The following is a 22789-nucleotide window of genomic DNA, read 5'->3' as shown; positions in this document are numbered from 1 at the left end:
ATTCACTAGAAAATGACCTATGGCATACTACGCTGTACCTTCGAGCGTGTTTCCGATCCTTCGGTAGCGCGTCGGAGGGCCGACCGGAGAGGTGCTGGCATCCGGAGCCGACAGTGCAAACCACCACCTCCAGTTCCTATGCCGTTAGTATACCAACTTTCTTAACTCAACACCCACTTGATAAGAAAATGAGCGACTACTGGTCAGCCCACAGCATGCTGAATTCATGCGCGGAGTACAAACCCTAGGCTAAAGGTTGAAATACTTCGTAAGTTTTTCTCCTCAGCCACGACCTCAGACCTGCAAAAAGTCTGGTGACTCTACCCAGGTAATAGCTAAAGCGAGTAAATTGAGCTCCAAGTTTACACTTTCTGCTAGCTCAATAAATTTTCTTTATGTCATAAGATCCTTTGTTCTACTTTGCTATCTGATTGGATTCAACACAATCATTATGGGTAGCCTGGCATCCGAAGTCAGGTTCGTGCAGGAGCCCATCGCCATAGTGGGAAGCTCGTGCCGTTTTCCAGGTGGCGCCAATTCCCCCTCCAAGCTTTGGGGGCTCCTCAAGAATCCTCCGGACATCGTGCAAGAAATCCCACCCAGTCGTTTCGATACCAAGGCTTTCTACCACCAAGACAGCCAGCATCATGGAGTAAGGCGGCACTGCCCATTCTGAACTTGCGATTTTGAGCTTAGAATCTAATTACGCTATCACTAGAGCACAAATTCAAAGTACGCTTATCTTTTGCAGGATGATCCCCGGGGCTTTGACCGCGACTTCTTCAACATCAGCCCAAAGGAGGCCGAGGCAATGGACCCCCAGCAGCGATGTCTCCTCGAGACTGTTTACGAGGGTATCGAGTCGGCGGGCTACTCGGTTCCACAGCTTCGGGGATCATCAACTGGGGTCTTCGTGGGGTGTATGAGCTTCGACTACCAGTTTGTTGCTATGCGTGGCCTCGAGAGTCTACCGCAATACCACGCAACTGGCGGTTCCATGGCGATTCTAGCCAACCGCGTGTCCTATTTTTATGACTGGAAAGGACCGTCACTTGCGTGTGATACCGCCTGTTCATCATCGCTCGTGGCTCTGCACCAGGCAGTCCTTTCGCTTCGAAATGGAGATATCAACATGGCAGTTGCAGCGGGGGTGAATCTTATTCTCGGGCCTGAGCAATTCATCGCCTATTCAAATGTATGTTGTGCTGTCAAAACGTTGATAAGTGAAGTCAAACTAACATAGGACACGCAAGCTAAACATGTTGTCTCCCAATGGACGATCTTGGATGTGGGATTCTTCTGCAGATGGATATACGCGAGGCGAGGGGTTAGCTGTCATTGTTCTCAAGACTCTTAGCCAAGCCCTCGCAGACGGTGACCATATTGAGTGCATTATCCGCGAAATCGGCGTAAACTCGGATGGCCGGACGCCAGGTTAATCTGCCATGTCCTTGCGGTTGCTGCCTGTGCTGACGGTAACGTAGGTATCACCATGCCGAGTGCAGAGGCGCAAACTCGACTCATCCGAGACACATACTCGAGGTGCGGGCTGGACCCAACGAATGCACGAGACCGCCCACAATACTTTGAAGCTCATGGAACCGGCACGCCGGCAGGAGACCGTAAGTGAACACTGCACAGGCCCCTTCACCTGTTGAGACGCTGACGTAATCTAGCTATCGAGGCACGGGCCATACACGATGCTTTCTTCTCCGGGAATTCAGACAAGAATGATGGCCAGCTCATAGTTGGTTCAATCAAAACCGTTATTGGTCATACGGAGGGCACTGCAGGACTCGCCGGCGTGCTCAAGGCATCGTTGGCAGTTCAGCACGGTCAAATCCCGGGAAACCTCCATTTCCGGGACCTGAACCCCAAAATTCGACCGTTGTACAACCAGCTTCGTATCCCGACGACCTTGACCCCCTGGCCCCCTATTGCGAACGGCCAGCCGCGCCGTGTGAGTGTAAACAGTTTCGGCTTTGGCGGAACTAACGCCCACGCCATTATTGAAAGCTGGAATGGGGCTAATGAAAGCTATGCGTCGAAATCGCCTTCAGGTGGACTTTTCGTCCTGGCTGCCAACTCGGCTCGGGCCCTGGCAGAAAAAGGTGCAGCGCTAGCCAGGTACTTACGAGAGCATCCTGACACAGACCTTGGTCGACTGGCCTGCACGCTGTTCCAGAGGGCCGAGTTCCTGTTCAGAGCCGCGTTTTCAGCAACATCAGTTGCGCAGCTTGCTGACAAGCTTGAAGCATGTGTAGACGCGCTCAACAAGGCCCCACGCATTTCCACCGTTCCCGACTCCTTACCACCCCGCATCCTCGGTGTTTTTACCGGGCAAGGTGCGCAGTGGGCCACCATGGGCAGGGAGCTCTACGAAGCCTCGACCGTCTTTCGCTCGGCCTTGGAACGGCTGCAGCACAGCCTCGATACGCTTCCTGTAGGTGATCGTCCTCAGTGGTCTCTGATCAATGAGCTTTCTGCGCCCAAGGAGAGCTCTCGCCTTGGCGTAGCTGCCATCTCACAGCCTCTATGCACTGCTCTTCAAGTTGCTTTGGTGGACGTCCTCCATGCGGCCGGGATCGAATTTGCTGCCGTTGTTGGACACTCGTCTGGAGAAATTAGCGCCGCCTATGCTGCAGGATATCTGGATGCACAGGATGCTATCCGTATTGCTTACTACAGAGGATTTCATTCTCCTTTGGCGCAGGGATCTGGCGGAAAGCGCGGCAAGATGATGGCCGTTGGTATGAGTTTGGAACAGGCATCAGCATTCTGCAACGAATTTGGTGCGGGCCTCAAAGTGGCCGCCAGTAACTCTCTGACGAGCTGCACATTGTCAGGGGATGCTGAAATTATCGACCAGGCGAAGGAGCGGCTCGACGAAAACGAAACCTTTGCTCGCGTATTGGCGGTCGACACGGCATATCATTCTCACCACATGCAGCCATGCGCCGCACCCTACCTCGAGTCGCTACGCAATTGTGGCATCAGCCCTCTGAAGAGCCAGAGGAAGTGCATGTGGTACTCAAGCGTCTGGGGTGCAAATGGTCGTAGTCGCTCGTTCGACGATGACCATGGCATGGAACTTCTTAAGGGCCAGTACTGGGTCGATAATCTCACAAATACGGTACAATTTACTCAGGCACTAAACAGAGCGATATCTGAAGAATCATACGTTTTGGACCTCGCACTCGAGGTTGGACCCCACCCAGCTCTCAAGGGACCAAGCTCCGAGGTAATCAAGTCGCTGACAGGTGTGGTTATTCCGTATTGTGGTGTCCTCAAACGTGGAGACGGTGCAATTGAGGCATTTGCCGATGCTTTAGGACTTATCTGGACGTCCTTCCCGTCTCTGCACCCTATCATCACCTTTGACTGTATGCACCGGGCCCTCTCCCAGGCTAGCCCAAAAAATCCCAAGATTCTAAAAGGCCTGCCAACCTATCCCTGGGATCATCATAGCCTTATCTGGCGTGAGTCAAGGGCATCTCGCAACTTCCGTACCCAAAGCCAGCGTCCCCACGAACTACTTGGCCTTCCTGTCACGCTCGGCGAACACGGTAGGCGCGAGGTTCACTGGCGCCAGATCTTTAAACTAAATGAGCTCTCATGGATACGCGGCCACACTATTCAGGGTGAGGTTCTATTTCCGGCGACAGGCTACTTGACAATGGCGTACGAGGCTGCCGTACGCCTTGTTGATGATCAGCAGGCACTGCATCTTGTTGAGCTGCATGATATTGAGATGGTGCGCGCTATGAGCCTGCAGGAAGATTCCCCGGGGCTTGAAGTTCTCTTCACCATACGCGTCACGAGCCAGTCTGACGGCTGCATTACGGCTGAAGTGGCCTGTTATAGCAGTGATGTTAACGTTACTATGCTGGATGGTCCTCTGACTGGACTTACGGCCCATTTCAGCGGTAGCGTGCGGCTTTTGCTCGGTCCTCCACAGAACAGTGCACTCCCTAGACGAACGAAGCCTCTGCTGCCCATGAATACTTTGGATATGAGGCAATTTTACAGCTATCTGTCTAAAGTGGGCTACAACTACTGCGAGCCCTTTAGGGCTAGTTCGGTGGACCGCCATCTCAACCAGGCGGTGGTGACCATCCCAGTCCCTCCGCAACCCACTTCAATCCGTGCATCTATGCACCCTGTGGTTCTGGATACTGCCATTCAAGGCCTCCTGGCCGGATATTCATTTCCGGAAGACGGTCGACTTGGGGCGGTATATCTGCCAACGGGCATTGATTGCGTCCGTATCGACATGGGACCTACCTCTCCCGGTACTCTCATGGCAGATAGCTTTCTGACTTCGGCGGACGTAAAGTCACTCTCAGGCGACGTTGAGCTTTTCAACGCGTCGAATGGAGCCGTAGATGTGCATATGCGCGGAGTCCACTGGACCGCCCTGAACCAAAATGGGGACCGCTGGCTCTACGCAGCTGAGACGTGGGTACGGGATGCGGCTTACGGGATCGAACCCGGACTCAAAACGAAGCTCTCTCCAGAGACTGAGGTCTTACGTACGCTTCTGGTGCGCACGGCATATTTCTACTTGCGGAGGCTTCGGGACCAGATCAAAGCTTCCGAGATGCTATTGATGGGCAAGCATCGGCGGCATATGATGAAATGGGTAAGAGAGTATCTATTTCCTCAGATTGAAGCAGGCAAGCACCCCGATATTCAAGCAGAGTGGTCAAAGGATACTTTAGAGGATGTGCAGCAATGGAGTGCCAGCTACTTGGCATCAGGGGACAACGATATGCAGCTACTTCATGCCGTGGGGAAAAACTTAACCGCCATTGCTCGTGGAACTATGCCCTCCCTCCAGGTGCTTTTGAAGGACGACATGCTCGACCGCTTGTATGTGGAAGGAGTCGGCTTTGCCGATGGCAACCTTGATCTTGAGCTCTTGGTCAAACAGCTTGCGTACAGATACCCGCGCATGAAGGTGCTCGAAGTTGGAGCTGGAACGGGCGGTACTACTCGAGCCGTGTTCTCGGCTTTGGGCGACCGGTACGCATCGTACACATACACTGACGTCTCAGCAGGCTTTTTCGAGCCTGCAAAGACAAAGTTTAGCCAACATGCGGGCCAGATGACGTTCAAGATGCTGAATATTGAAAAAGATCCGGTGGACCAAGGTTTTGACGAGGGTTCTTATGACATGGTCGTTGCATCCAACTGCCTACACGCAACTCGAATTCTGAAAGATACCCTCCAGCACTGTCGCCGCCTACTTCGGCCCGGCGGTTACTTAGTGTTACTGGAGATCACACGCGATCATCTTCCCATCCAACTTATTATGGGAACTCTTCCTGGATGGTTTCTGGGCGCCGATGAAGGGCGAACCTGGGCACCCACCATCAACCTTGACGAGTGGGACACGTTGCTGAAGGCGACCGGGTTTTCAGGAGTCGACACAAGCTCAACCCCCTCCTTCTGTTCCGTCATCATGTCACAGGCAACCGACGAAACAGTCCAGATGCTTCTTGAGCCGCTTTCTATCACTTCGCACGAGGCATTGCCGCCCCTCGGTCAAGTTCTGGTTATCGGTGAATCCGAGGTTGCATTCAAGTCTCAGGCACTCCTCGCTTCCGTAGGAGCTGACATCCAGCGTGACCTTGATGGTATTGACGTTCCCAGAGGTGCGGCTGTGCTATGCCTTTGCGACCTGGACAGACCAATTTTCGGCGACATAACGGAGGCGAGATTTCAAGCTCTGCAGGCTGTTTTCCGCAACGCCAGTACTGTTCTGTGGGTAACTTCAGGGGCGAATTCAGGCCACCATCCCTTGGCCAACGTGACCGTGGGGTTGGGACGCACGCTCCTAGCTGAACGCAGTGACCTGAGGCTCCAGTTTCTTGATGTTGAGGAGCCCGCATCGCTTGAACCATATATGTTAGCAACTCTTCTTTTCCGACTCGCCTGGATAAATAAGTCCGGACTGGACGAGATTCTTTGGACTCACGAGCCCCAGATGACACTCAAAGACGGCGCTCTGTACATACCTAGGGTTCTGCCTCTGGATACAATTAATCGCCGGTCCGCCGCCAGAAACCAACAGATCACCCAATCAACCAGGCTTGGGCTTAAAAATACAGCCGTAGAGGTCACGGAGAGACATGGAGTGCCGGAACTATTAGATCGCCATGTTGGCAGTGCCAAAGCAAGTGAGATCCAAGTGCAGGTCACAGCGTCATCCCTCCACGCCATGATCTGCGATGAGTCCACAGCTTACTTGTGGATTGGTCGCGACATTGCATCAGGTGACAAGCTTATCGGCCTTTCGCACGCAAACAGCTCTATCGCCACACTTACCGAGGATCAAGTCATTTATCGCTGGCTTACTGTCACAAGCATTGAAGAAGACTCAGATGCCGCACAACTGCGCCGTTTTATGACACGAGCGCAGGCCGAATATCTCCTTCGCGATTCGAAGGCACCCGTTTGGGTTCACGGTGCCCCGGATGATCTTAGCCACGCAATTGCCGATCTCGCTGACGAGCGGGATCTCGCCGTAGTCCAGACGACCTCTGATATATCAAGTTCTGGCGACCAGTGTTTCATCCATCCCTACATCAGCGAGCGAGATCTGCAATTACTGCGCCCGAGAAACGTAAAGACGCTCATCAACCTGAAGCCCTCGCAAAATAAGGGTCTGTCGACGATGATGAGTGCTTCCTTGTCGCGTTCCACAGTCATCACCGAGCTTGGGGATCTGACCATTGGGTTAAGCCGTGAGGAACTGAGGAAGCTAGCCAAAATGCACTTTGAAGATGACATTAAGGTGAATTGGCACGACCCCTTGAATCAAATCTTGCCAATCGAGGGTATTTCGACAGAGGCAGCCAAAGAGATGGGTCCTGGGGCGGTGATTGATTGGTGCACTGCCTCGGAAGTCATCACCGTGGCTCGTCCTATCGAGTACAACGGGCTGTTCACGGCCGACAAGGCTTACCTCCTTTTTGGTATGACTGGAGACGTAGGAATCTCAATTGCTCGGTGGATGGTGAATCATGGAGCGCGACACGTGGTTCTGGTCAGCCGGAATCCCAACGTGCCGGCCAGCGTCGTTGACTTCATGTCGCGACAGGGAGCCGCCCTGCATGTCATGTCAGTCGATGTCACTAACAGGGAAGCCTTGAGAGATGCTTATTCTGAAATCAAATCCTCCATGCCGCCAGTAGGGGGCGTTATCAACGGCGCCATGGTGCTCCGGGACCGCCTCTTCGTCGACATGTCCTGGGAAGACTTCGAGACTGTGCTCGCGCCAAAGGTTGCGGGAACTCGGAATCTGGACGATCTTTTTAGTGAAAATCACACGCCGCTAGACTTCTTCATTGTGCTGTCGTCTGCAACGTCAATGGTCGGGATCATCGGCCAATCCGCCTACAGTGCCGCCAACCACTTTGGGACCAGCCTCGTGCGACAGCGGCGTGCGCGCGGCCTACCAGGCTCCGTTATCGTCATCGGATTCCTGACAGGGCTAGGTTATATCTTCCGTCGTTCAGGCAAGGAGCATTTGGCTACTATTGAGAATTCCCTCCTGCCACGGCTAAACCGGCAGGGCGAGACAGATCTGCATGAGATGTTGGCCGAGGCCATAGCGTGCGGACGGCCCGACTCGGACGAGCCAGCCGAGCTCATCACTGGAATAAGAACGGCGTTCCAGGGCCCGTGGCATGAGGACCCGCGTCTGTCCTGCTATCTCGTTCAAGAAGGCGTGCAAGAGAGTGTTGGTCCGGAAGAAGTCAACGGAAATATCCGGGTTGAGGCTCAGCTCCTGGCCGCCGTAGCGGAGGATCCAAAGGGAGGTCTGCCAGTTTTGGAGAGGTGTTTTTCGCAGGCCCTGGGCAACATGCTCCAGCTTGATCCGGACCAGATTACCGGCGATGTGCCCGTGGCTAACCTGGGTGTTGACTCCCTCGTGTCTGTGCGGATTCGCGAGTGGTTCCTCAAAGAGCTAGGCGTGGAGGTGCCCATTTTGAAGATGATGTCGACGAATCATTCTCTGTCGCGACTCTGCGAGGATGTCTTGGTAGGCTGGCGAAAGATTAAGATAGGGATTGAGACAGCAGCTTCTTCCGACCCGCGTCGTCAGGATCCTGAGATGGATTGGGCGAAGGAGATTGCCGAGCTCATCGATGGGATCCCTGCTCTCATCCCACACGGCGCAGAATTTGTTACAAATAACGAGCCTCGGACCAGCGCACGCAGGGTCGTTCTCACGGGTTCTACTGGCTTCCTGGGCACACATATGCTCCTCAACCTCGTCGCCGATCCCGAAGTGGAGGAGCTGCACTGTCTTTGCATTCGCTCACGGCACGTTCGCGTCCGGAACTCCAAGATCCGCGAATATAACGGCGATCTATCCAAGCCACTATTGGGTCTTTCCGCGGACGACTTCACCCGTCTAAGCCAGACGGCCGACCTGATCATCCATCTGGGCGCGGAGGTCAACCATCTCAAATCCTACGACGCCGTAAGAACTACGAACGTGGTCTCGACGCAGATCCTTCTCGCCATGGCCACACCACGTGGTGTACCCGTGCACTTTGTCTCGTCGTCATCAGTCGCCATGTTGCAGAAGGGGACCCCTGAACTCTTTGAGATCCCACCGTCACATATCTCCCCACCAACAGACGTCGAGTCCCTGACGAAAAATGCCATCGGCTACGCTGCCAGTAAGTGGGTCTGCGAGATCCTGTTGGAGCGCGCCAGCCTGCCAGCCGTCGTCCACCGTTTCCCCAATATCATGGGGCCCGATGCCCCGGACGAGATCCCGCTTGTGGCGCTCGATCGCTTCTGCGCTAGGATGCGGGCCGTGCCGGCACTAGACCCGCAACAGTGGGTCGGTCAGCTCGACATCATCGAGGTCAGCGACGTGGTCCCCGAATTTATCGCAAAGGCCTACGGTCACGACTCTAACGAGCAATTTGCCATACACAACTACTGTAGTGAAAACGAGTACTGGCTATCGGATCTCGCTGGCATGTATGAGAAGAAACTCGGCTGCAAGATCGAGGTCTTGCCGACAGCGGAATGGATGAAGAGGGCAACAGATATGGGCATGCCCAAGGGCGTAGTGACCACGTTTACAGGCCATGATGAAGCTTTTGTGTCGCCTGTATTACGGAAGGGGCTAAAGTAATTGTTCTCGAACATGATATAAGATATCAATTGAACAGCAACTTTAGCAATGAGTGAATTTAGGATACTGAAATTTTATTTTTCCAAGTTCTACTTGTCACTAAAATAAGAATTACTAGGTAAATGAGTGTAGGATAAAGTGCTGCTAAAAATAATTCACAGCAAATACCCTCTCCGCTTTCCTTTTGAGAACCTTGACCCCAGTTGTCGGCCCAATAACCTAGTCATGGAGCAAATGCCACAAGTTTACAATGCCTCTAATTAAATGTCCTAGCATCCATATTCAAGGAATAAAAGCTCCAAAACCCGAAACCAATTCCCTTTTAAGCAAATATTATAAGTATCCCACGTGCCATCATCCTGTATCCTACAACTAGTCGCAGTCAGCTCATCTCCGAGCTGATCATTGAAATCCACAAAGTTATCCTCAGCCTGGCGAGCGCCCCCTCATCATTCCAAGCTTTTTCAATGACCTAAAACGTTTTTTTTTCCCGTGATACTCCTTATGTCTGTAGATTGATCTTATCCCACTTGCTAAGCAAGCTGATCGGGAACGAGATACCCGCAGCCCCAATTGTAATCGCAAAGGTAACCTTGATACCCGCCATATACGCAACTAGTATACCGCTTAGCTCATCCGCCGAAAACACATTGCGGAGCTCCGTGGCGCCAGCGGCTACAACGAGGTTGGGATTGACGGTTGGTGCGGTGCTGGGAAGCCTGCGCAAGAGCTGGTTGACGAAACCGGATTGAGCGGCGCCGATGAGTGCTGCTCCACCGATGGTTTGAAAGACTGCAAAGCAAAAGAAAAAAAGTGTTACCATTAGCTTCTGATAAAGACGATGTGACGAGATCGTAGAATCAACAACGCAATCTGATGAGAACTCACATAGAATGATGGCTGTCATGGAAGCCAAATCACTCGGATCACCAGTACCCTGGCACACTATGATGGGAACTTGGAACGAAATGCCATATCCAAAGCCAGCAAGGATCTGATACCCAATCCATTTTCCTGTTCCGGTCCCAATATCGAGAGTATAGAGCAGACCGGCGGCGATCGTCGCGATCGCAGAGCCGACTGGCAAGAGCGGTGTTGCAATACCTGTCTTCGAGATGCTGGCGCCGGAAGCAACTGTGGCAATGGTGAAGGCGATGATTAGTGGCAAGTTGCGCACACCTGAATTAATCGGACTTGCGCCGTCAATGCTTTGAAAATAAATCGGCAGGTAATATAACGGGACAAAATACGAGCCGGCGAAGAAGGCACCGTATACGCCGCTGACCCAGACACTCCTCTGACGCATCAATCGTGGCGTTAGCATGGCGCGTTCGCCTTGCACCGATTCGATAATTCCAAATACAATGAACATGCAACCACAACCGACGAACAAGCCAATGACGGTGCTGGAATTCCACGGATACGTTACGCCACCGTATTGAAGACCCAAAATCAAAGAGCAAACGGCACCCATGATGAGCGTGGTGCCGATGGGGTCCATTTGCAGAAGTTTGTCTCGGAGTGTAGCCTCGACAGCCTTAGCAGCTGGGGGAGTGCGAAAGAAGAGGATGATTATGGCAGCGGCCAGACCACCGATTGGGAGGTTGATATAGAAACACCTAAGTATCCGATCGGGTTAGGTCGGGTCATATTAGATGTTGGTGAGTGCAAATGTTCTCTATCCGTAGCAGAGACAAACAACCACAAGGCACTTAACTCACCACCTCCAAGAGACTCTATCCGCAAACACCCCGCCGATAAGTGGTCCAGTGATCGCGGCAAGGCCATACGACATGCCTATCACCCCGGTCATCGAGGCTCTCTTCTTGGGCTCAGCAGCAAAGGCGACAATTGTGTAGGCTCCGGACCCAACACCCGCGCCGCCGAGGCCAGCGATAGCACGTCCCACAATGAGGGTCGGTGAGTTTCGAGCAACGGCACAGATCAAGCTTCCCAGCTCGAAGATGAAGATGGCCACCATAAAGCTGATTTTAAGGGAGAAATATTTGTACACTTTGCCCCACATCGACTGGAAACCTCCCAGTGTCATGAAGAACGCCGAACCATACCACGAAATATCGTCGATGCTGTTAAATTCGTCGGTGATCTTTGGAATTGCAGTTGCCACGATGGTCTGGATTGATATATCAGTATTGGCAGGGCATGGCCTGACTGCGCGAGATGGTCGAGTGGTAATGTGTAAACTCACCTGATCCAGAGAAAAGAGAAAAACACTGAGAACGAGCGCAACCATGATGAATGCCAGCTTAATCCCAGATGGGTAGGTTCCGACATCCTGAACCACAACTTCTTCATCAATGGGCTGACCACCGTCTTCGCCAGCTCCTTCCTTCTTCTGTTTCTCTGTATCCGTCACGAGAGTCGATGATGTCCTCGAGGATTCATGTCTAAGCTTGACACTTTGTCTGTCCTTTTCAGGCTCAAGATTAGGTATTGCTTCTCCGCCGACCTCAGGCTTGTCGCCCTGGGTTGTTGATAGAGGCATTGTGGTTGCCGTATAGCTTTATCCCTTTAGCTTGAGACAAGAGTCCCTCCGCCTGAGAAATAAGATTTCAAAGCGATTTGTGTGCGTAGTGTCAGAATGAGCACCAAAGAAGCTTGTTTAGAAAGTAGCGACATCCGTCAACATGATTCGGTACTGTAACCAATGAGACTTATAATACATAGTTCCATAAATAAGGCAGGAATGCTCTGGAGATAAGCTCGGTTTTTGCGCTGTAAGTCCGCCAGCTCGAAAGTTGATAGTTTGGTACCGCCCGTAAGTCCGTGATCATCGCTCTGCTACCTTGCATGTCATTCCGATCACAGCTCGTACCATACATTAATGATACCTAAACTCCGAGTCGGGACTGGGGTATTTCTACATCGCAAATGTAGGGAGATGTGCGGAGATGCATTTCCAAAGTTCGGCGTCGCGCACCTACCTCCACCCACCTCCTAAACTATGCTATGTCAAAACGGAAAGGAGCTATGGATACCACTATCTCTACCTGTGGGGCTTGGAATTCAGTTCTGTATGGTTAGTTGTATGATCGACATTCTAAGTACTTTGTAAAGCTAGAGTAATCGATCTAAACCGAAAACAAAAACCGCGTAACTATGATAGATACTACTCGCAATTGATACAGCAAGCTTAGATGCTCATTTAATGTCGGACAGAAGAATTTATCTCCGACAATATCGGTGATAATCTATACCTGGATAATTTATTGAGACTGGCTTTCCAATTGAGTATTCACAGATATCGATATGTCATTGCTGATGAACTTCAAGAAAGGATTTATTTTCTGATAGACACACACAGAGAAAGAGATCGCGGATATATCACATTTGTCCAGGGTGCTAATAGAATGTTAACGCATCTATATTTACCGTCACTCCATCTATAACAGCCACTGCATGGTTCGTACATATTCATTAGCCGAACAGACTGGGATATTGTGATTGGAGTAGTTAACGGAAATGTCACGGGCTGCAAACGGGAAGGCCCACTATGGCGACGTGGGACGAAAGCCTATGTGGGACTTTCCAGTGGCGTCAACTTAGACTTCCCGCTCCCCATATTTCAGGGTTTTGAGCTTTACTGCAGGTGTTAGTTTATAATAGAATCGAGGCCCAGGTAAAAAATTATAGAAAAAGACTTTGTTCGCTCTTCTGTATTTGCTTCTAGTCTTTATGTAGCTTCCTACCACTACTCTTAAGCTTTTTGTTCATACTTGCTGGGTGAAAGCTATTCTTTATCTGTTTGCCTCCTCCTGTAGCTTTATAATAGCGGTTTGTTCCTAGCCCTCTGTTTGGCCCGTAACAACTGTGCAAAGTACAAGGCTGCGGCTAACGTAATGGTCTGTTGAAATCTGCAGAGAGAGAAAATTGGCTGCTAGCATCTAACTTTATACATGTAAAAGCTAATAAACAGAAGACAACAACTTGGTATGCCCACGAGTACCTAGGCATCGAGCCACGTCAAATAGCATGCAAATAAGTATTAACATCATTGATATTACCAGGAAAAATATATTGATAATGTCCCAAGGCTAATATAGATCAACCATCCTTTTGGTCGTGGCTTTCGAGTTGACGGGAATAAGAATAGAAATCATGGTTGCGGGCTCGATAGCAACGCTGGTCATACGGTTACGAAGCACCTAGAGGACGAACAAAGCAATTTCACGTATGATTTTTTCCAAAGTTCTTGAACGCTGAATATCAAGGAGTTGGAATGTTGCGCTTACGAATGATGTCGGATTCCCGTAGAGAAAGGCAAAGAAAGATAGGAGAGCATGAGACCGATAACGAAATAAAGTGGAAGTTGCGAGCCAAGCAGATTAAGTGCCAGTATTGAACTATTGAGCTCGCAATTAATGTGAGGAAACCCAGCTTACATGGGTCTTCCTTCAATGGCTACAAGCAAGGAAGACATCGAAAGGGCACTGGACACATGTCTCCTCATTGGATACCTTACTGTCAGTTTTCTAGGGGAAAGGTACGATATCATCTATCCGCGTCTTACATGCATGGTTTGTCTAATCACCAGGCAAAATCATCTATTTGTTAAGATATTTCTTGCTAATGACAGATATTTTCCAAAATTATTTCCATGTCCATGACATTTAAACTGAACTAGCAATTGTATGATAGGAGCTCAGCATAGCTATAAAATAATGATCTGACTGGCTATCGAAGTATACTTAACGTATATACTTACGTAGATACGTTCTCCCATGGGAAACCCATATGCAATCCCGGGTATGTTCCTCCACAAGAACCTGAATATTGATATATAAACGACCTCACGTAACTAGAGAATACACTATCCAATCCGTCGCCGACGCCAAAAAGAACTGTTCATGGAATAGAGTAACGAGTCCGTAAAAATGCACTGGAACGAAGTGAAAAGTGTTGCAAGGTTATTCAGATCATCCTGCCCACAGGTAGACGCTGCAGTTCATAGCATTTCTAATTTTGTAACTCGAATTTACTTTTCGCTCCGTATAATTTAGTCTTTTCTTGTTATTATATTAAAAGAAAGTTGACTTGGATGAAGCCCGTTTCTGTGGCAGAACACCGGTCATTATGACCACTTTAACAATGCATAGTTTAGTCAGGTGCACACAGGTAGTGGCAAATATCCCATAACATGTGTGTAAAGAGCTCGTCTACTGGTACAACCAATCAAAACTTGATTTGCCATCTATGGGTTTTTATGTCCAATATCAAGCCAAATTGATGACAGGGCTCGTATTATGCCCCAGAAAGCATAGGGAATATGAAGCCTTATTGTTATGGTACTAAATTAGACCTTTGTATACATTCATATCCTACAGTTACAGTACTGCATTTTATAAATTCTTTCATAAACCATTCACTGGAAAGTATTACGTCGCGTTATTACTCGTTGAGTCTTCAAAGTTGTAAGGGTTTTAGGATGGATAGCTGCAGCAAGCAAAACACGAAAAATAAGACTCCCATCAGGCCAAGTTTACTAGCACTCAATGGACAGGAAGTGCAACTTCTAATATTATTATTGATATCAGACTTGACTACAAACATGATGTTCGCGGAAATCAGTCGCGGCAGCCTGCAAGTCGGAGCTTACAGCACTCCCAAATACAAATCGTATGCTTGAAACAGTGGTCAATCTCGCTTGACGCGACGACCACTTATTCCTGAGTAGTATACGGATGGCTGGATGGATGAAGATTTCATTTACCTTAACAGTGACACCTCGCGGAAGCAATACGCAGGCTGATATACATACCTGCGTAACTTTATATATCTAGCGGAGATATATACAAGTAATGTATATCCCTTTGTAAATATACTCAAAGTCTTATCCAGGTTTCTTATAGTTCAATTATTGCTTTATAGTTGGGCTATTCTTATAATGTTAAAGTACAAATGTTCATTATATGTTATCTAGGGTTGTTGAAGCTATCTTGATTAATATATTTCGTGGATTTCATCTTCCTCGAAACCCGCAACATATCAAAAAGAGTGCTAAAAGAATCTCTGTTAGAGAATTAGTAATGAACTCGTATGCAATAATGACCGAAGAAAGCATTGATATCTGATTCGCTCGAGGCCTGTGAAATAACAAAACTCCAAATACAACTGGTAGTCCTCATCTTTCAAGAACGTGCTAACTAGCTACAGGCGTCTTAAGTACGCTTTCTCTATATGTGAGAGCGTGGTATGTTTTACAGCGGCAACTCCTATTGAACATTGGTGAGACACATAATCATTCTCTCTACTATGCACCTAGCAAGTGTTTATGCAATATAGTCATACAACTTCGACCCGTTCAATGCAGACGTAAAAGAATTTGTCGACACTTTGCAAGGAAATTGCCACACAAGGTATTGTGCCAACAAACTTGCATCATCAATGGCGTATTCAGAGAGACTTATTTTCGAAATACCATCATCTGACTAGACCTGGGCGGTCTCGCAATTGCATCTAGCTACAACGTTTGTATGAGCTTAAGTACAGCTGACAACGCACACAGTGGCTGAGCACACCACAAACCAGTGTCGTTTGTGCAACTACTCGCGAGAGTCATACGTGGGGGTGATTCTACTATCAGTACTCGCTATGTTTGCAATGCTTAAGCTAGGTGTTGAAAATCTTTTTGTTGAAAATTAGAGTACCTGCTTGCTCTCTCGAAGTAGCATGGCAAACGTGCTTTGCAGAGGCTTTCCTATAGGTAAGATCTTTTAGGGTGTATTATGGCTGACAAACCACCAGCCCACGCTCTATTGCATTTCACATTGAACAATGCGGGGTATATGCCTCATTCTTCATATCGATAAGCTTAAGTCCGGAAATTTGTTGATCTTTTGTGGATTGACAGCGTTGCACAGACAGAGATGTCGCCGAGTTCAAAATTACAAGTCCAGCCCTAATCCCTCGACACTTTAACCTTGTTTGGAAATCGGGCTAGCTATCGTTGAACATGATGATGTACCCACGGAGGAAAGTAGGAATTGAACAAAAACAATGCAAAAGTAGTATTTATTGGTCCCCTTGTTTCGCATCTTTAATCCCGCTGAGCTGTCATGGTCACATTGCAAGCCTGATTTGTTCCGACTGCCAAATCAAATACCTTTCCTCATCGTTGCGTTTCATTGTCAACTGTCTGATCTTTTGATATGTGTCATACTTTATTTTGGGACCTAGAACTTCCATTGTTGAAAGCTGTGGATTCTTTATGGGCACATGTGTTCTCGTGGAACCGGTAGTACCTAGGTACATAATATAGCCTATCTAGGTACTCTTTTAGGGGGCTTCGAATACCTATTTTATATGTGACGTCGGCAGACTACGTCTATAGAAGGAATTATATCAAGACCATCAAAGTCCTAGATCTGTAATCTCAATAGCCAGCATACACTATTGTTTTTCTTCAACGGCAGACGCTGTAGCTTTTCATCAATATAGTCGTGCTCAATCAAAATTTTAGTTGCTATGCTCTTCATTGTAGCACTTTTGATTCAATATGCAGCTGCAGGTTCTGTTTTTGCGCATTATATGGTAGGTCATCTCTATTTATTTTTCTTTATGGTACTTCACAGTTTAGAATTGGCACATCTGTTTGGATGACAAAGAGAAACCTAAACTCCAATGCTTAGGTTGGTACAATCACCCAAGACCATGCAAGCACCGATATCGACGACGCCATCTCTGTGGGACGTGATGCCTTTGCGCTCAATGTCATAAGCCTAGAGAACTGGTCCACCAACGCTGTCAGCTCACTTTTCAACGCCAGCTCAGGAACAAACTTTAAACTATTCTTCAGCTTTGACATGACGCATTTCACCGACCCGTCGCAATTCTTGCCCCTTCTCGAACAATATGTCGGGCATGAAAACTATTTCCTATATGACAACAAACCATTCGTGAGCACGTTTGACGGCGGGTCACTCACATTCGGCGCTTCAGACCCTAACTCCAGCTGGATGAAATACTTTAAGAACAACCTTAGCACCGCAGGCATAGATGTTTTCTTTGTCCCTAACTTTGATGATGCAGCCAACTATCCAAGCGGGTTTTTTGATAGCTTCACAGTTGTAGATGGTGCAATTTCATGGGAATTTGTTTGGCCAAATGGGAATGCTGGTAAAGCAAATGTCAGTGACAGCGTCGACTCGACCATGATCAGTGAAGTGCATACGGCTGGGAAGATATACATGATGCGTGCGTGACCCTTCCCCCTCCCTCTCTCCAATGTATTCTACAATGTCAAGAAATGTATTTATGATCACTAATTTCCAAAAGCTCTATCGGCATTCCAATTCAAGCATATCGACACATCTCAAAACTGGTACCGAATCGGCGAAATCAATCTCGTCGACCGAATGGATCAAATCCTCTCTCTTCAACCAGATCTCGTAGAGATCATAACCTAGAATGACGCTGGAGAGGGCCATTACATCGGAAATTTCTTGAACGAGTCACTGGGCAACAGCGACGTCAGGAGTTACGTTGATGGCTTTGATTACGCGGGCTGGCAGCAAGTAATCCCTCCTTTTATATCAGCGTACAAAAGCGGTGCTACAGATCCGAGTCAGATCACTTCTTCTTCAATGACAGCAGGAGGAGGTAGTGGCAAGCTGGTTGGAGTGATGTGGTATCGCACGCTTTTAACAACAGCATCATGCTCGAACGACTCGCTCGGGAAACCCGATAACTGGGAGAACGCACAGGATGCTATCAACTATGCTGTCATATTACCCGATTTGACAAATGGTGATAACTATGGAAGAAATTATACGATCAATGTCTATAGCAATAACGATATGATTGGTTCATTTGCTGGAACTTTCGGCCTTAATGGCGGTACGGTCCTGGGACTCGCGGCTGGTAGTGCAGAGAGTCAACGTGTTGAAGTTGTGGAAAGCTCCAATGGGGTGAATGCAACAACAGTCCTTATTTCAAAGGGCAAGAAAGATGTTCTCTCTGAGACGTCGGGGATCTGTAATTATAATTATGAAGTTGTCGCGATGTCTTGAGCAGCTATAGCAATCACAAGAAGAATGGATGCTGTCTGTAACATCTGTTGCCAACCAAGCTCTTTCACCTTATCATTTAGAGTCAAGTATCATTTAGATAATCGATGTGAGCAGTTCACGATTCCAGCCACTGATTTTGCGTTGCACAAAAATTGCCTGGTGCGGGCTGAAATGATTAGTTAGGGCTTGCCGTTTAGCCCTAACTGCATGTGAAAGATTCAAAGGTTGCACGATCTGCAGTCACCCACGCAGCAAGTCACGAAAGAGAAACAAAAACAGTAAATAGAATATGTACTATCAAAAGCTAATCATAAACCCATGTACATGCGTTCGTCATTTCACAATCTCGATGCCTTTCCAAAATGGCTAAGCTGATAGCTTGTTACATCCCCTACGAAGGCAGTAACCACGTAGTCAAGCTTTGCGAGTACAAAGGCCCACTCCAAGTCTCACCACTAGTAAAGTTGACAGTAAGCTCGACATCATTGTCGAATCCGTTCTCAATGACGAGCACACGAGTACCGTCAGGCTGCACGAATGCCTGCCCCTCAATTTTGTCGCCGTTGCCATAATCATAGCTTCCCGTGGTGCTGAGAGCAATCGAGCCGCGCGGGATGAAACGCGAGAATTGGGCAATCCAATAGAAATCTGCGGTTTTGGTGTATGTGCCTGCGCTCGTGTCGACGGTCACAATGCCGCGGCAGCTTGAGCAGCCTCCTGATAGATGGGGACCGTAATTTGTATCTGTGCCCAACGTCCAGGCTATGGCACCGGATGCCCAGTTCTGAAGAGGTCTGGGAGCTCGGATTAGCAGTGGCCAAAATGAATTAAACAAAGTACTCTTAGTTCCGAGAAGATTCTTCTCACCCCATGAAAAAGTCAATAGTGCTATGCCAGGAAGTAGTCGGAGATGTCCAGCATTCGGTCATGTACTGAGTCACGTCGGAATTGTTGGCATGGAAATCGGAGAGTACAGTCCAAGAATTTCCCGTCGCATAGCAATGCCATGCTACATTCGATACGTAATCACTGGCCCCATCCAGCACAGTCTGAGGATAGGATGGCTTGTCTGAATTAAATTAGTATTTTGTGTCAGCGAATAATGAGGCACAAATATCCAATAGCAAGCACGCAGACACCCTACCGGTATTATGGTCATAGGCCCAGATTTCCGTGCTCAGTCCCGCCGAAGAAAGCGCTGGTCCAACATGATTTTGGATGAGACTTGTCGCTGTGTCGGCATCCAAGTACATTGTGGGATATCCAGACTGGCTGTTCAGAGGCTCGTTCTGGATCGTAATAGCATCCACAGTTACCCCTCCGTCTGCAAAGGCTTGGATATAGTCGACAAAGTATTGAGCATACTCCGAAGCGTAGTCGGTGTTGAGATTGTTATCAGTTGTGTTGCCATACACTGCCCCGTTTAACTTCATCCAGCCTGGAGGGCTCCAGCAGGAGCCCAAAAGCTTCAGCGACCCGCTTGCTGATGCAAACCTTGAAATCCAATTAACCATATCAGTCCCATTTGCTGTAAGGTCGAAGTTCTTAAGCGAGGTATCGGGGCTGCTGGAATCATCGTATGTATAGACACTCGAAGATAGGTCGGAGGATCCAATGGTATGGCGCAGCAAGTTGAACGAGGCGCCGTCATCGGTCGCGTCAGTGAAAAGGTCATTTAATAGGGCCGTCTGTTGGCCTGAGCTGAGCTCTGAGAAGACCGTGACTGTGGCATCTGTGACAGCAGCTGTAATTTAATTTGGAGCGGTCAGCTTTCATCGTCTCTCTCTCTCTCTCTCTGCTTTGAAAAGGGGAGTGCAATTGAGAACATACCACCAAACCCATCAATAGTCTGTTTGTGTCCACTCGATGTATCATCCACAGCTAGGCTCCAGGTCGATGAAATGGAAGAGCCACTTCCGTCTCCTTGGGAGGGAGCATTGTACTTTGTCAGTTGATAGGTGCCATCATTGGAAGAAACCCATGACTGTGCCGAAGAAACAGCTCTTTTGGGAATGCTGCGTCCCACACTACCAGCAGGCAAACCAATGGCCACCAGACTGGCGAGCTTGAGGGCCTGAAGTAACATGTTTGACCTATGATTTTATGTCAAATTTTTCAGATGAAACGACTCTGTTGCTGGAGAATCTTATGATATCTTCACAGGTAGAAAGACCACAGCTGAACGGACATCCATGCCGTCTCTTTATACTACCTAGGTATGTAAGAGGGTCTCTACAACCTCTTGCACGCTGAATTCACACCTCGGCAGTGAACCAGCCTTGCGAGCGGTGGGGGCCTCATCCATAATAGCCCTAATTATGAAAACTGAGAATAATCAGGAAGTAGTCTACATTTCGTCTCAGATCTGATTATGACGATGACGATGGTGATGGTGATGATCAGCGGGGGTAAGAAGAAGACCCGAATGCAACCTCCTATACTCTGGATAATTATAGAAAAAATTGACTCTTTAGTAATACTCCGTGCTACCTATACCATACATCTTGCATCCACAATTTCTCATGCCTGAACCTCCTGGCCTGATTTCTAGTGAGTGGGTAAGTAGGGGTTTCGTATAACTAGGTCCGGCCGAGTGTAACCCTAATTGCCTACCTAGGAAGCATAGGAACTGGTTCGCCGCGGCTGAAAACAGCCAGCCAGTCAGTTTTTCCTTTGAATCTTGGAACGCATTGAGAGTTTGCTCTCGTGCTACCGCAGACATGAAGTGTATGTCATCTGATTTGATATTTGCATCTGCCCCCGCAATTATCCGTGCACAGTGATCATATATTCTTCAGACCCAAGAGGTTCATGCACTCCGTCTGCCTTTAAAGTACGTAAATACAAATCAAATAAACAAAGCTGACTGGGTACTACTGAGAAAAAAAAAGCGTCAGGTCAGATGTTCTGTAGGGCCCCCAAGTCTCGTGATACCCTACTTGATGCAAGAGAAACTACTATTGCTTGCTTTACATAGGACACAACAAGTCCAGCAAATGAACAAATACCCACATACGCAAGATAAATATCTCAGATAAAGAATGTAGATAGCTATCAACAAGAAATATCAAGAAGGGCAGCCCGGAAATCGAAGAGTCATAGACTTCCCGAATAAAGCTCACATTATTATTGAACGACGGGTCAAGGTACATGCTCGGTACTTGGTTCAGCATCAGGGTCCATAGATAACGGGCTATATAATGGCGATAGTTTAGGTCGTAGTTCGTAAGTACCTACAGAGTTACTCCGTTTTTACTACTTGCTGAGTTTCCCCGTTTTGGGTAGTAGTCCGTGTGCTGATGATCGCTAAGTAATTTCCAGATCAGGAAATTCCTAACGTTCAGATCTGCAGCTATTTAGGGCTATAAGTCTGCTACTATCGTGTCTTTTTCGTTCAGACATGAGCTAACTGGCTAGTTTATGGTAATGTTGTATCCTTAATTATTAATAATGTTACACAAGTTTTTGAACTTGTGTTATCCATTTCGGATGCTGATTGGCTGTATCCTCGATAGAAACTGCATAGCAATGGATAACTACTTCGACGCATTCTATCTAACTAACTGTGATTAAATAATCGTCATAGACTGTCAGCCTCACCTGGCTACGCATGACGGACATATCTGAACAAAGATACTGAAGTTTCCGACACACGCGCGATGGGCAGAAACAACTTTGGAAACCCACCTCAGTTCCTGCGAGAGCCGACTTTAGCCTATTCTTCATTCTCTTATAATTAAAGAATACTATTGGAACACACCGAATACCCCGCCGATGGTGAAGAGGAAGAAGAGACCTTGTTCTAACAAGCCAAAATCATAGATTGTGGTGGCCTTCAAGGGAAGAGCTAAGAACATTTGATAAGTCACGGTATAATTGAGAGCTGTAGAGCGTATAGGATTCGGTCTTTTAAAGATACTTTCTTAAACTAATTTGGTGCACTAAATCTCGTTTCGTTCGTGAGCAGTTAACTCTCGTCCCTTGATCGCTAGAAGAGAACATTGCCAATAAATTAAGGAAAGAATCATACATATCACGAAACCCTCAGGCGTGGATATAGATCCCAAGCCCTGTACTACTCGCTACACACGCTGCAATTGCATAGATACTCCATGCCTCCGGTATGGCAGAAACCTTAGATAAAACTTGACAAGATCTGGAACAATTCCGAGATCTCCGTCAACTCTCTCCGGACGGCTCCACAGATATTACAAATCTCACCAGGCACATCTCGGTTCTTGTGCTCGGCTGAGCCAAGCAGTGCCGCTTCGCCTTGCCTCTCAGCTCTTACTGTCGAAAATTCTAGAGAAATACTTGGTGCACAAGATACATGAGGTGATCAGCGCTACGATATACATCCTAGGGTGGACAGACTCGTCTCATTTCTTTCGAGAGTACCATCTTACCCCTTTCTACATAAACTTCCAAGGAAAGAATGGCAAGACGCCACGCATTTTATTAACCAACACCCAGTACATATATCACTCCCCTTTCCGAGAAGCGTTGTATTACGCGAATAACCAGGCAGGATTTCAACTTCAAAACATATCTGGATCAACAGGAAGCTAATGTGCAAGATTGGTTATTTCGAAAAGGG

The 22789-nt window shown here is 48.2% G+C and overlaps 4 protein-coding genes across 4 annotated transcripts, besides 1 other annotated feature; 2 read left to right on the top strand and 2 right to left on the bottom strand.

The window, feature by feature from the left end:
- Positions 1-451: 451 nt before the first annotated feature.
- UA08_02969 (hypothetical protein) lies at positions 452-9163 on the top strand (the record flags this gene model as incomplete). Its single annotated transcript, XM_020265069.1, has 5 exons — positions 452-652; positions 719-1195; positions 1254-1434; positions 1485-1622; positions 1677-9163. 5 exons carry the CDS (start codon positions 452-454, stop codon positions 9161-9163), a joined length of 8484 nt encoding a protein of 2827 aa, XP_020122702.1.
- Positions 9164-9665: 502 nt separating this feature from the next.
- On the bottom strand, positions 9666-11669 carry UA08_02968 (hypothetical protein; the record flags this gene model as incomplete). Its single annotated transcript, XM_020265068.1, has 4 exons — positions 9666-9955; positions 10052-10782; positions 10885-11297; positions 11373-11669. 4 exons carry the CDS (start codon positions 11667-11669, stop codon positions 9666-9668), a joined length of 1731 nt encoding a protein of 576 aa, XP_020122705.1.
- A 3192-nt stretch (positions 11670-14861) lies between these two features.
- Positions 14862-14931: a repeat region (Identified by RepeatMasker using a combination of RepBase library and repeat library created with RepeatScout).
- Positions 14932-16648: 1717 nt separating this feature from the next.
- Positions 16649-18192, top strand: UA08_02967 (hypothetical protein; the record flags this gene model as incomplete). The annotated part of the gene is made up of 4 exons (XM_020265067.1): positions 16649-16714; positions 16813-17377; positions 17459-17529; positions 17590-18192. The coding sequence occupies 4 exons, from the start codon at positions 16649-16651 to the stop codon at positions 18190-18192; spliced, it is 1305 nt and encodes a 434-aa protein (XP_020122706.1).
- Positions 18193-18583: 391 nt separating this feature from the next.
- On the bottom strand, positions 18584-20278 carry UA08_02966 (Endo-1,6-beta-D-glucanase; the record flags this gene model as incomplete). The annotated part of the gene is made up of 4 exons (XM_020265066.1): positions 18584-18986; positions 19060-19261; positions 19337-19936; positions 20023-20278. 4 exons carry the CDS (start codon positions 20276-20278, stop codon positions 18584-18586), a joined length of 1461 nt encoding a protein of 486 aa, XP_020122703.1.
- Positions 20279-22789: the final 2511 nt, after the last annotated feature.

Source organism: Talaromyces atroroseus (genome assembly GCF_001907595.1).
Source record: "Talaromyces atroroseus strain IBT 11181 chromosome Unknown scaffold_2, whole genome shotgun sequence".
NCBI lineage: Eukaryota > Fungi > Ascomycota > Eurotiomycetes > Eurotiales > Trichocomaceae > Talaromyces > Talaromyces atroroseus.
This window is presented reverse-complemented; position numbering and strand designations above follow the sequence as displayed.